At 34.7% G+C, this 14,800-nt stretch overlaps 1 protein-coding gene across 7 annotated transcripts; it reads right to left on the bottom strand.

Annotated features, from left to right (window-relative positions):
- Positions 1-1,115: 1,115 nt before the first annotated feature.
- On the bottom strand, positions 1,116-8,374 carry LOC117410822 (TATA box-binding protein-like 1). 7 transcript variants are annotated; one of them, XM_034017670.3, is made up of 8 exons: positions 8,136-8,374; positions 7,273-7,406; positions 6,132-6,322; positions 4,066-4,148; positions 3,200-3,263; positions 2,445-2,548; positions 2,272-2,366; positions 1,116-1,999 (listed from the first exon to the last, which is right to left on the bottom strand). In XM_034017670.3, exons 3-8 carry the CDS (start codon positions 6,264-6,266, stop codon positions 1,920-1,922), a joined length of 561 nt encoding a protein of 186 aa, XP_033873561.1. In that variant the 5' UTR covers positions 6,267-6,322; positions 7,273-7,406; positions 8,136-8,374; the 3' UTR covers positions 1,116-1,919. The 7 variants fall into 7 exon arrangements, with proteins under 7 accessions (XP_033873561.1, XP_033873562.1, XP_058881189.1 ...); XM_034017671.3 differs by having other exon boundaries at positions 7,286-7,406; XM_059025206.1 differs by having other exon boundaries at positions 1,116-1,832; positions 7,286-7,406.
- Between the last annotated feature and the right edge of the window lie 6,426 nt (positions 8,375-14,800).

The raw sequence follows: 14,800 nt of genomic DNA, 5'->3' as shown, positions 1-14,800 counted from the left end.
TCTATAAAACAGTACAGTTATTACAGTATTTTAACATTGTTATAGTTTCACAAATGTTCAATTTATATCCCAAAGACTGTCCCGCTTCCAGCAGTGGTGACAGTCTTTGGTCAGTTTCATCTCTCAGTGAGTTTGTCAGCCACCACAGGATCCTTTATCCATATCTGCACATCACAGGTGTGGGTGACTCTTTAAAAGCCTGATACCTGCAATCTTGTTAGCCAGGCTCTCATCTCTACATTTTCATTTCCATCATCAGTGGGGAAACTTCAAAGAAATTAAGCTGGTTTTATCAAAGCGCCATGCATCTCTGCCGCATACACTTTTCACTTAAAAAAGGGAGGAAAGGTTTCTAGGGTCACAGGCGGCACGTTGAAACTAGGGGAATATGCTTTCTGCACCGTTTGTAGCCGAGATAGCAAAGTGGCGGCGTCGGGTGTACGATCTGACAATGCACTTCAGAACAAAATTACACAATGTCAAGCCGAAACAGATGAAAAAGTCGATAAAATCGACGTCATACATTCAGAAACCAACACCAATAACCGAAGTTGTCACAAAGGCAGAAATGTTGTTTTGCCACTTTGTTGTGGAGCATAACCTCAAGAGTATAACAAACAGCATTCACAATGTTTCAACAGATTTTCTGTAAACAGCAGTAAGCGAACAAGAAGAGTTGTTTCCATTTAATGTAAAAAGAATCTCTTTTTTAATCTGATGTATTTTTGTTTTACTAATATTAAATAAATAACGTCTTAATATATTTGAGTTGTTGTCCTCCAATTCTTGTGTGTAAGTCTAGGTTTAAGGTTTTTCATCAATCCCAAGGTTGTTCAGTAGGGGCCTTACTGGCGTGAACCCTTAGAGGTTGACGTCTGCCTGTGTGACTTAATAAAGCACTGCTGCATAGAGTTCAAGATAAGACATGCAATAATGAACAAATCCTGCGTTGAATGGCTAATCTTGACTGGGGAGCATTACAAAACATGGATTGGTTTACCTCAACTCACTGAACTCAAAGTACCATAGCAACTGAGATTTGAAAATAAACCCCTGAAGTATGCAAGATAAAGTTATGCAACAGATTACTTCAGGCGAAATAAAACCACACTCCCTTCAGATATATATATATATTTATTGTACAAAATACAAAAATCAATAGTGTATGTAAAATATTTTTCATACAGTGTCTTCATAAACGTACTGCAAAAAGGTGTCCTTGGTAATGTCAGTCAAGAGACACAACCCATAAGATGCTCTTATTAAAGAAGCATAAGGTACTGCCTTAGGTATACAAATATTCAGGGTGGCAATTTGGAGAAATATGGGGAAAGGTTAATTGTATGGTAATATACTGTCTAAAATCTGTTTAATAATCTCTAGTCTTATATTTTAGTACATGCTTTCTTTAAATAAATCACGTATCCAGATAAAAAAAATAACATAAAATATAGTTACTTTAAACATTTATATTTGACAGTCAAAATAATGTAGAGAAAAGGTGTTGTATTGGAACAGTATTGTTAAAACCAAATGGAAAGGCTGGTTTCTTTGGTGTCCATGCATTAAAATATGAAGACAATTCTCAAATAAAATTCACATGCTCACATACAGAATGTGACTGTTTTACAAGTAGTGCACATCATTACAGCCCTGTTAGTGAACCAATATATTACTGCAATAACAGATACGTCTTTGAAAGCAGCAGCTTTATGTCATGTAAACACTGAACAATACAATATTATTAATAAAAAAATGGTATCACTGGCATGAAAAGTTGCAAAGTACTCTATCACCAAGTCTGCAATGTATTGAATGTCCTTTCCAGGAAACTGTAGAAGTAAAGAAGTAAAGGTGCTTTATTTTTAAACGAGACAATATTTTATATATATATATATATATATATTTTTTTTTCCTGTTTATATACGGGTCTTTCTGCATTCAAACACCAGCGGATAGATCTGTTCAATAGCGGTGGCGATAAACTGTACACTTGGTGCTGGCAAAAGAACAAAAAACAGTTAAGAAAGCAATATTACAAAATTATATCAAGTTCCAAGAGTCTACATTATTGTGCCTAACCATTTATAAAACCAATTAAGAGTGATAAGCTATGACTGTAATCAATTTCCATCCATTAAGTTGTTTACCTGTGGTTTATTTTTGTTTTCAGTTTATGCAGATATTTCATTTAAACACTACTCATTTAAGTTCCTATACATTGATGCTGAGCTGAACTTATCCCTTAAAATGCTCTTAAAACTGTTTTACCTGTTACTGTAATGCTTCCAGTTGAGAAGACCTGCAGTGTAGCTTTAATATCTTTAATCCTATATAAGGCTGCAGGGTGCAACTCTGGCTCATAACTGAAACAAACAAAATATTTCAATTAATTTAAATTATGATATGACCAAGCCAAATGTGTAAGTGGTCATAGGACTTACCTGGCCAGGGGTCTGTTGCTCTTTGTAAACTCTGGTAGTCGGATTTCAAATGGCATTGTGCATACAGCCAGTACGTTCACAACTTTAAACTCTGTAAATTTCACCTATTGGAAGGAAAAATAAGTGTAAAAAAAAATTGTACACTTATGCTTAAAGATTTCCTCAGAACTGTTATTTGTTTTCAATTGTTTACATTTGATCAGTTTACATTTTATGTTAATTGCATGAAAATGTTAAAATAATAATTATACTGGGCTAAATTCTCAGAGCTATTTACTCCAAATCATAATTAGCATATTTATTTTTCAGAAAGGAAACACCCAATTACCAAACCACAGCTTTACAACACAGACATTTAATTTAGGGGGACTGTACGTAGTCTGTTTCTTACTCATTTTAAATTGGTGTTTTTTTTTCTCTTTAAGAAATAAATACATTTTGAATGAACTAGCTTTGAGAATCTAGCCTATTATGTCTACCTGCTTTTTAACAATACAGTACATGCAACTTAATGGTGACACAGTGTGGACATGTTACTAGGTATGATACAGCCTGCATAGTACTAAAATCCATTTTCTGTACTACTCTTGGTGCTTTTCCATTAGACAAAAAATGTTAAGCATATATACAGTTTTGTGATACAGTTTTGACCACTGTTTAATTCCAGTATATGTGTTTTTATTTTCATTTGTTCTAAAATTCACTCAAATCAATTGGTAATCCAGTACATAAAATAATAAACACTCAAAAACAACCTTAAAACCTAGTTTCTGTAGACACCGTGCAAGTCTCCGGGCACCCAACTTAGCGTCTTCTTCACTGAAATTGGAAATAGAAAAACAGGTTATTAAGAATACCTTGAACAAACTGGAGTGGCTTCTACTCTGGGAAAAATATCTTAACACTTTATTTTATTATAATCAACTCTTAACACTAATAAAAAATAAAAAAAAGTGAAATAGAAAAATCGACTTAAAAAAAAATGTCTGAAACATTTTGACAGATCATGACAGATCATTAAACAATTGCTTCTAATAATCGATGCAAAGAATCTAGAGAACTGAACAGGACCGAGTTTTCTTTCCGATTGCCATTTACCAAGCTCATAAGTCAGTACCAATGAGCAAAGCAGCATTTAATTATATTAATTAAAGTAAATTATCATTAATGAAGTGGTCAGGGGTGTCAGTTTCAATGTGACCTTGAATTGAACCAATGGGTTTAAATTGTCTTCTGTTAAGTGTGTTCAACTGATGTGATAGCACCTTTCTTATCTGTTAATCATTTTACCTAAACAATCCCAATTTTGTTATGTTTGATCATCTTTGTATCCATTTCTGAAGTGTCCAGCAATATATGTGATGGTATTATTATGTCTGCAGATTATAGTTGCTTGAATTCCAAGTGAAAATACTGAAAGCAGATAAAATATGGAATGGATTTAACATGGATTTATATGGCTGTATGATCAGTACACATATTTAGGGTGCATCACATGAAATTGGTATTTTTTTATTTCTATAAATATAATAACATTTCCTGTTCTTATAATAGGGGTTCTGGGAAATAATTGTGGTACTGTCTAAAATCAACACCACTTTCACTAGTTTTACAAACTTACCTTGTAGCTCCAGCGCAAATAATTTTCCCTGAGGACCATATTGAAGCAGTTATTTTGGGCTTTCTTAGTTTCATTAAAACCTTCTGTGGAGAGAGAGAAAAAAATAGTCTTACTGCATCTGTCAGAATAACAATGTGGTTTACAATGCAGGTTTAAATCTGATTTTTTTATTTAAAAAAAATATACTGTGGTGTACATGATTCATTCCATTAAGTACAAGTCTGTTCTAGCAAATGTTTACATACATGAATAATAATTACTTCATGGCACAATACAAAAAAAAAAAGTTTCATAAAAATAAACTTTTTTTCATTAGAATATTAGAGGTTTCTTATTTTATTCAGTCAATGTGAAGAGTTAACTAATGACATTCAGAAAAACAGTAGACTCCATTTCCCTGATAACATATCTTTTGCTTTCTTATCAAGTATATATAAATGAAAAACAGCACATTTTAAAGGTTAAGATTAGCGATTAAAGTGGTCAAAACAAGCATTTTGTAGCCTGAAATATGCAAGCACAATTCAAAAACTTAAATTATTCAGTTTGTATTAATGGTACGATGGTATTGCTGGGTTATTAGTCAGAGAGATTTTCATTTTATCCCAGTTTCAAACAATATAATATGACACACTCCAGGACATGTTTAACAACACTGTAGGGTGCCTACTCAAGGTCCTTTTTCTTTATCTGTGTACACGTTCCATTGGTCTACAAATGTCCAGATATCGAGAGCATTAAAAGTTTCCAGTCGTTGATAAAACATTTTCTTATTCAGCACCGTTCTCATTGAGGACCCACTAAAGATACAGTGCTCCCTCGCTATAACGCTGGTTTCGGGACACACACAATATGAGCATTATAACCGAAGAGCGTTATAAACGGGGGAGGGGGTGGGGGGCGCCGCGGGACACATAACACACATCTGACTAAAATACAAAATAAAATAACTCCCTCTATAATGCACATATGGTAAAGCAAAAATGTAACTTACAGTGAATTCACCAGGCATAAAGCACCATGTAATCAACAAGATATTTTTTAGAAAAAAAAAAAAAAAGGTCACATTCCCAGTCATGGATCATTTTAATTAGCCGTTTTTAAACTATAAATAGCCTGGCTAAACGGCGGTCGGGAGTTCAGTTCGAAGCAACAGACAAGCGAACCAAGTGCAAGAAGGAGAGCGGGTCGGGCCAGGGGAAGAGGGAATGGGCTCGCCCCAGGTTTGGCTGCTGGAGAGGTGCTGAAGCAAAGCTGAAGCATCTTGTTTCCCGGAGAAAGCTGAGGCTCCTCTCACAGCAAAAAAGTATATACATTAGGATGAGTGGTAGATACAGACTGACACCTTGTGGTGTATATATGTATTTTTGCATTGGAACCTGACTAAAGTCTGCTTGCAGCTGGCAGGGAGGGCTACCATTGGAGCAACATCATGATCATTAAGAATGGGTTCAAGAATCAGATTTTGAGATTTTGTGATTGGATGCAAGATCAGGATAGCTGAGAAAGTGCTTTTTGACACAACCCCTTTACAATCCAGACCTCAGCTACAATGGTTCAAAGAGGACTGATAAGGCTGTAAAATCCTGTGTCTAATCTAGCTGCAATAAAGTGGGCGGTATTTTTCTTTTTATGGTAAATATGTGCACGGCAAAACACGTTTTGATGCATATTTCTCATTTCTATCATTTATTTAATTGGTTGCACACATGGACATGTTTTTTTTTCCTTCAAATACCTGTCAAGAAATGTTTGACTACATTTGTCCCAGCACCAGAATGAAGCATGGTAGAAACTCAATATGATACGATCGATATCATGAATATGGTTAGTTTGTGATATATGTGGCACTCAGCAGGCAAAGCGTTCTGATTGGCTGAAAGACCCTTAGCAGTCAATAATGAATAATAAATAAATAACTTAAAATCTTTTTCATTTTCTGTACTTTCAAGAATGTCACATTTACATTCCATCAGTCCAAAATACTAAAGTACTAATATTAAACTTTAAATATTAATATTTATAAGGCTGTTTAAAAAAAAAAAAAAGAAAATGAAAACACCTACCCCAAAATCACGCTTGTAGATCACGTTTGATCCCTCTAGTGCAATCTTTCTTAGATTTAAATGGCACCTTGTTCTAAAAACACACACAACATTTGTGATTATAATGTCCAGTGCAACATCATTGTCTGGTTCCATTAGGAATGATGATTGTCAGATCTTCAAAGCAACAACATACCAAGAGAGGTACTGTACTAAAAAAAATAGAGAAACAAGATATGTTAACATATGAACCACCTGCCAAGAATATAAATCACACATCACAGGTGCCAGTAGAATGACAAAAAGACATGAAAAAATGGCATCTCATGCACCCATGTGCATACATAGCTTCATCAATGTGGTCTCATGAAATGCCACTATGATCCACTAGACAGAGTTGAAAGCAAAAGTATCTCATTGTCTTCACTGTTTTGCTTTTACGGTTATTCTACCATAATTAACTGCAGATATATACAAAACGTGTACACACATTTTAAAAGCAGATATTATGTACATTGCATTGGCTGGCTGATTTTGTTTGTGTACTATTAATTTCACTCATTTTTGGAACTTTAATGCCTCTCCTATTATTATTATTATTATTATTATTATGCTCAACTAGCAGTACGCTATCGTGTAAGTCAATGATATTAAAAGGCATGTCATATGCAGACAGGCTTAAAGACTACGCGACGATCTGATTCAAGCATTCAAAATTCTAAAAGGTACTGACAATGTCGACCCAAGGGGCTTTTTCGTCCTGAAAAAAGAAATATGGACCAGGGTCACAAATGGAGATTAGATAAAGGGGCATTCATAAACGAAAATAGGAGACACTTTTTTTACACAGAGAATTGTGAGGGTCTGGAACTAACTCCCCAGTAATGTTGTTGAAGCGAACTTCCTGGGATGCTTCAAGAAGCTGCTTGATGAGATTCTGGGATCAAAAGCTACCTCTCGTTTGTAAACTTTCTTATGTACTTTAAATGTTAAAACAATACATTAAAAAAACAGTGACATATTTGCAACTTTTTTTTTTTTTTTTATCCCGTAGCATCTTTCTACTCCACTATTCTGTTGAAAAGACCTTTTGTAACTCGACCCTGTAGCAGCCCTGGCCTTATGGGATGGGTCACTTTCTTGGAATGCTTAATTGTAACACCTGCAGACTGTACCATTCGACTGACACCTCCTTCAGCAAATGGAGTGGCGGCTTCCAATGTTTTTTCGCACGTTATCCAATAAAACACACTGTAGGCGGGTAGCTTCTCGTCTTTCGATGGAACCCTCACGGAGCTAAACAAAATAAAACAGCATTGTATTCCCTCGTAATATAAAGGTTGATTAACTATATATATATATATATATATATATATATATATATATATATATATATATATATATATATATGTGTGTGTGTGTGTGTGTGTGTGTGTCTGGCATAGCCTCTAAATTATTTTCTGCAATTGCAAGAACTTATTTAGCTAGCAGTCCCCAAGCCAAAGTTCCTACAAAAAAAGATGAAAGGAAAAGATTTTCACGGCAAAATAATGCAGCAGCAGTGAGTGATTTAAAAAAAAAAAAAAAAAATCTCAATTAGGATCTAAAACCACTATTATATCAGAGTGTAGCTCTGTGATTCTAGAACAGAAAGAGAAACGTTTTACACCAAACACAACAAATTTGCTTCTAGTCACTTTTAATGTTGCGCAACATAAACCGTATATAACACTTTTTTTCCCCGTAAAACATCAACATCGCGTTGGCGTGCAAACTAAAATGTATTTTCCAATGTATTAATAGCCTGTACCGGTACTCAAATCTACAGCAGCAGATGATTCATACATGCTGATTAAATTAACTTTACAGCCATTTCATTTAACTGTTTTTAGTGTGTGATTAAACATAGATATGCCTCAATAACAATTGTGGTTCTACTTCGTTTGGAAACGTGGGGAAAACGTTTCTTAGTCTTACCTCGGTGCATTAAAAATAAATGAAATCAGATATTTAACTAAACCTTACTTGACACTGCAAGGAAATCAGACATGATCTCCAACGCCGATTTAATTGAAAGATGCTTTGTACTGAGACTGCTCTAAAAAAATATATTTCACAAAGAAATACCTTCTCAACACAACACAAAACAAAACAAAAGCCATCAGCATCACCCAGGCACTATCTCTAATAAAACGTATCAAACAGATTTTGCAACAGTGTCCTGCTTTGGCCTATTTAGCTTCAGAAGGAAATGCATCGGTCTCAGTCAAAGACTCAAGGAAATCCAATTATTCTAAGATGTTATCATTAGCGCCGCCTACCGATGTGGAGTAGTCATTGCTGTAATTTGTGCAATATTATTTTACCTGTTTTAAAAGCTAGATTTTATAATTTCAGCTCGTCCATGGCATAGTCTCTCTCTCTCTCCCTCGCTCCCTCCCTCTCTCTCTCTCTCTCTCTCTCTCTCTCTTAAAAGTCATAATCTTAAGGTTACTTGTTCAACCCTTATTTAATTCATCTAAACTTAACAAAATCCTAGCGAATCTGGCCATGAAGGTGTAAAAAATTGAAATGCTGCACTGTCCCATAAGCATGTTCAACTTTTACACTAAAGTACAATTCCTGGATGTTTACTGTAACTTCTTTGGTAGTTTAGCCTGTGCATTCTGCTTAATCATAAACCAGTTATTGTTGGCTTACTAGTTTGTTTACATTAGGTCGTTTTGGCTGCAGGCACACATGCTTCCCTCCCTCCTCAAATCTGTCTGGTCCCTCAGCTCCCCTCTTGCTGGAAACCTGCTGCAGCAGGGAGTGAGTCACTTGTTCAAATGTGCATTATTTAATTTGCTGTATGTATTTATTAGAGCCACAAAAAAGGCTTAATAAAGAAGCCGGGATAGGATAAGGAATCAAATAAATAAATTAAAAAGTTACTGATTTCTACCAGCAGGGGGAAGTATAGGTCTTATACAATATGCCATCTAACATTTTTTTTTAAATGACTCAAACGATACAATGATACTGATTTAAAATGATACTGATTTAAAATATGGTAAATAAATAAATAAATAAATAAATAAATACAATAATAATAATAATAATAATACCAAAGTATAAAATAATACCACTGCCAATTTCTGGTTAAATTGAACAGTATATCTGACTTGTTATTGTTAATAGCTACCTAAATTTCATAGTAAAACCTTCACACCTTTTTATACAACTATTTAAATGATCCTTTTATAAGTGATTGTAGTTAACAATATAATTGCATACATTGTCCACAACATGTGCATCCATTCACTATGTCGGTCTCAAATGTGTTGTTTTGAAAGAAATCAATGTTTTAGTAAACATGTATTTTCATTTTTAAAAACTTGATAACTGGAACTATACTAGGTTAAAGAAATGTTGGTTAGCAGGCCTTGCTTTCAGACAGTCTTGTGTTTTCATTGTAATTTAATCTGGAGGGAATTGGCCTTCTTTCCTGTCAGTAACCAACCACCTGCTTTTCCTAATGATTTACATGTTTTGCATCCAGGAAAATTGCTTGACCCTGAAGACTGCTGAGGTGAAATGACCCAGGAATTGCAAGTGCCGCAGATATCCTGGAGGGCAAGGCAAGCACGCTGAGAATGTTCTTCTACCTATAACAGTATAGCACCAGAGGTCATGTTTTAAAACAACAATGCATGTTTGTGATATGTGTTTCTTTCCAAACCTCACATCTGAGAACTATAAAGTGAATGGAAGTTGAGAACAGGAAAGATTTAGGAAAGTATTTTGATAGCTACCATGCCTTCAGACAGCACTATGAAATACATTTCCAATTAGAAAACGATTCACTATCATCAACCAGTCAGCTTTCAATAGACAGTAGATGCCTGTTGGAACGTCACTGCATGAACTGCGAATCAAAAGTAAAATCAATCCACGCAAGTGTTGGATTTATCATTTTGACATAAACTCAGTTCACATTTATTGGACAGCAGATACTAAACAAAGACACACTTGGTCCAAATCTATTTTATTATCCACCAAAACCAGCCAGTCAGTATTTTGCACCGTCGAAAGCAATCAGTCCTTTACCCACAGCTGGTCATCAGCCAATCACAGCCTGTCAGATCAACTGGAGCTACCATTTAGTACAGGTAATACAGTATTGCTCTATTCGGATATCTGGCACTGTTTAGATAAACTATAAGCAGCTCTGATAAATAAAAAAAAGTTTTCTGTCTGTTTTTGTTTAGTAAAGGTGTTTCCCTCTAATTATGTGTGTGATTCTTTGTGAACATGTTTGGAACTATTATTTTCCTAAAACTTTTCTCAACCAAAAGATACCAGACAAATCATTACAAGTTCGTCTCGGGGTTCAGAACCAGGGCTGCCAGATTGGCGGTTTTCCATCCAAATTTGGCTTGTTTTGAAAGCATCTAGTGGGTAAATATAGTTTTCTGCAGTTTGGCTATTTTTTGGGCTATTTTTACAATCCATGTTTTTTTTTTCTTTTCCTTTTAATTGTGAGGTCGTCATCAGTGCAGGACTTCAATCTCCCCAATGCCCTGTATAGTATATCACGCCCTCCCCCTGGGACCTGTCTTTATTCTGGAGGTCAGCATCCAATAAAATGACACTTGCATACAGCAAATTCGGCTCAAAAAACTTGTGAACCCGCCTACTTCTTTCCTCAGTACTGGTTTGTATGGGGATTCTTGCACATGATTGACACTCATGCATTTGACCGGGGTTCTTGTTTAATTGTAAAATAGGGAGAAATCTTTTTTTTTTTTGTCATCAATTAAGAACTGTATCAGTACAAATATAATTAGAATTATTATTTTTTTTTTTTGTTTCAGAGACTATACACTGACAGTTCAGTTATTTTTACACTACCATCTGAATACAAATTTTGTGGATTTACCGCATTTGATGTCATCAGATAAGAAAAAAAAAACAAGTAAAAAACAAGCAAAACCGATATATATAATTAAATAAATCACTTTTAGCATTGCTTACCTGTTTTATTTTTTATTTTAAATAAATATGTAGCACTTATGTATGCTTTTGTAAGATATATATTTAAGTCTTAAATTTAACTACTGTTTTTTGTCTGGTTTAAAAAACACAATTTGGCTACTTTTTGGTTGGTTACTTACAAAATTTGGCGGGGCATTGCAAAAAAAAAATCTGCCAGCACTGCGCACAGCTCCAGTCGTGGTACAACTACCTTCATCGACGGCCACTATCGCTTAATAATAAAACAGAAGTTTTAATGTTTAAGTTTGTGTTACTGTATCCCAGGAAACGAAATCAAGAAAACCTTAGCCCATAAGGACAGAAAATTACATCGCGGTGATAGTACTGCCAGTAACTTAATTTGATTAAGTTATATCATTTGACAGCATTGGCTATAGCATGTATAAAAATAATACCAGAAGACAAATATTAAATTGGAGTTCATGGTAAGGCATTATTATAACAAAATACAGTCAAACGTGTATAAACTCATCATGAATGGGTGTGTAGTGCAGGCATGCAGGGCAGCATTGTTGTTGGAACTTAACTTAAGACTTGCCTTTTTCCACTAGGGATCTATACCTTTCTTATGGTCTTAGGTCAAGGTTACTTACAAAAATATATTCAGTAAAATAAAAGAATATAGAAATCAATAACAAATACATGTGATGATGTGTTCACATTCATACGTGAATGAAAAAGCACAATCCCTCTGTCTCTTATTCCCTTTGTTGTGTTTGCCAAATACTGCCCATACCAACTAATGTAAAATATCTTTTGGTTTCTTTACTACAAGGCAGCTGTAAACAGTTGTATTTATAAGTAGGTACCTCCCTCTGGTTGCTGTGCTTTCTGTTGAAAAGGATTTAAAACAATAACAATTACACCCACCACTAACTTCAACAAAGATTTTAATTTGAGTTATCTTGCTATAACCAATGGCCATATGTATCCATAATTACAAGTCATGTAATTCCTTCAAATTATTCAGTAAACTTCTGTGGTTAGCTCTTAAAATTGACACTTACATTTAAACACAGTGTTTGGATTCATTAGATTTTATATTAATAAGAGAGTTTCTACCCTGCAAGCATTTAGCCAATAAACCAGTGTAAACATAGTACTTTAGCATGAGTGTGTACATTTATTTTTACAAGGTTATTGCTGAGTAGTTCTTACTGGAACAAATATAAAAACGAAAATGATTTATAAAGCATTTCCATCCCTCACCAATGACCTGTAGAACCACAACAGCACTGGTGACTTCTCAGCAGTTACAGAGGTATGAGCATGTACCACAGTGGTAGCATGATCTCATTTTGAAATTTTGACATATATCATTTACCAGTACATACTGGTTAATGATATATGTTAAAAAAAAAAAAATACCCAGGCAAGATATTAGTGCCAATGTACTTCTGTATCAGGATGATTGTGCAATACTAGTTTGAAATCCATTGTGTTGCCATTGGTAATCATTCTGTTGTTTGCTAGTGGTTCAATTAAGGTTTAATCAGGTAATTAAAAGCAATATGTTTTTGTAAGGGATTTTATTGTTTAAAACATAGCAATAAACATCACATACTTTTGGCCTTCCTTGCCTTCAATATTTACAACTGTTTTCATTATACCAAAAACAAAACAAAACAAATTCCATGTATTGCCCATTGTGTCCATGCATTCAATACACAATACATGCAGTAACTTTCATTTTTGGGAAGAAATTACTTGCTGTGACCTAGATTCTATTCAGTAAAAGCAAATTAGTTTTATTGAATATTATACAAATAAGACAAGGGAAAGAAATGTTTACATAATTTCTTAAGCTCGTATGAAAACAGCATGAATAATGGCTTAAACGGGATTGCCAAAAACCATACAGGCCCATCTTGATTTTACTACCCTTAGGTCTTCCAGCATTCCTATTAAAGAGATTTGTGGTTATTCTCCATTTACTAAAAGGCCACTGGACTTAGAATATGCCAGAAAGTACCTTTTGAAGTTTACATTAAGATCAGTGTTTATTTATTTTTTCCACTGTTACAATGACAATGGTTCAGATAAACAGTCGAATTCTAAATACTCCAGAAGGAGCATCTGGACTTTTTGCATTGTTTGCAGTTCCCGGATTGGTGACAGTTGAATCCAAGTAGCACATATAACATTTTAAAGTGGTAAGTCTAAGAGAATTTACAGCTGCTGTACTTGTCCCTGTATTCACTAGTTTTAAAATGATCATGTTTACCACAGTACAGAGCACAGGGTAGATAATGCTTTTGTTTTGTGTTTTCATTTTGAAAGATGCTGATTAAATCTCAACCTGTCTATATTTTTCATGTGATCTTTGGCCTGTTAGCAGGAACAGACTTTTGCTCTACCAATTTCTTAAAGCAAGTTAAGAGAAATCTTAAATCACACACATCATTGACAGTACACTTCCAAGTCAACACTATAAAAAAAACAAAACATACTTTTTCAGTCTCATTATACAACTGAATGCATTTCCTGTACATCTATTCAATAATTTCACTTCATTGAAGAAAATGTGTCCATTTTTTTAATGTTTTATTTTCAAAGTTACTGTTATCATTATATCCCTTGGCATGTCTACATGAAAATGCAGAACCGATTTCATTGTTCATCACTTATTGTGTCTTCCCCATACCTATTAAGTAAAGAAGTTAGTAGAACTGGGATATCCAAATTCAGATCACTGCCCAAGATGACAATATTTAAGCCGCTACATTTGGGTCATTCCATACCAACTCAACCAGAGCCGTTGCCCATCCGTCTCAGATTTTGCTAGAAAAATTCTCATGGGGCTTTTCGGGCCCACTGAGTTCAGAAATGCTAATCTTATTATTATTATTATTATTTCCCCTTCGAGCTGTGACCTGGCAAAGGTCAACATAAAGTGAAAAAGAGACCCTGACCAGAAAAATCACCCTGGGCTCAACTTAGACGCTACCATCATGTGTAGCACCTCGTTCGATTCGTAATGAATAGAGCTTTCGAGAAAAAAAAAACAGGAGCACCTAACTCACTTTTGGCAAGTTGCCAAACAAGGCGTATGTGACGAGTTTTATTCAAACTTCAGCCCAATCTTTTTACCCTGTAGGTGATGCGGGTCCTAAAATATTAGTATTGCCGTAAGAACCTTAGGCACCACTCTGCCAAATGTTGTGAAACACTTTTGGTTTCAATTCCCCCTACTGGTCATTAACCCCCTCTGAAATTAGAATTTTTGGTATTTCTACCAAGTTTAGGCCGAAATAACTCATGGGGAGGTCTCCAAAAAATTACACAAAGATATTTTTTGAGCAACAAAATGCCCCTTTTCTGGTTCAGTTGGTGTGGAATGAAACAATTTTTTTTAGCTTTGCTTGCTTTAAATAACAGCAACATGCAATATACTGTATTTATAAGCACAGAAACCTGCAGCCTGAGAGACACTGTTTTATGAGAGGTTTAAATCCTGAAGTCTGACTAGCCTGTCTTTCTAAATTATTTTAACCCTTTTCGGTCTTCTCTGTCTGTCTGTAAATGGGCAAGATCCCAAATAGGAAAGAACTTCATATAATTCATTGCTGTTGTTGTAGATTTCCTTGGTAACGAGATGTTTGTTTCTCAAGCGGTTGTCTTGAAGAAATATTTTCATTAAATACAAATTAATT

This window comes from Acipenser ruthenus, chromosome 6 (genome assembly GCF_902713425.1).
Source record: "Acipenser ruthenus chromosome 6, fAciRut3.2 maternal haplotype, whole genome shotgun sequence".
Taxonomy (NCBI): Eukaryota; Metazoa; Chordata; class Actinopteri; order Acipenseriformes; family Acipenseridae; genus Acipenser; species Acipenser ruthenus.
This window is presented reverse-complemented; position numbering and strand designations above follow the sequence as displayed.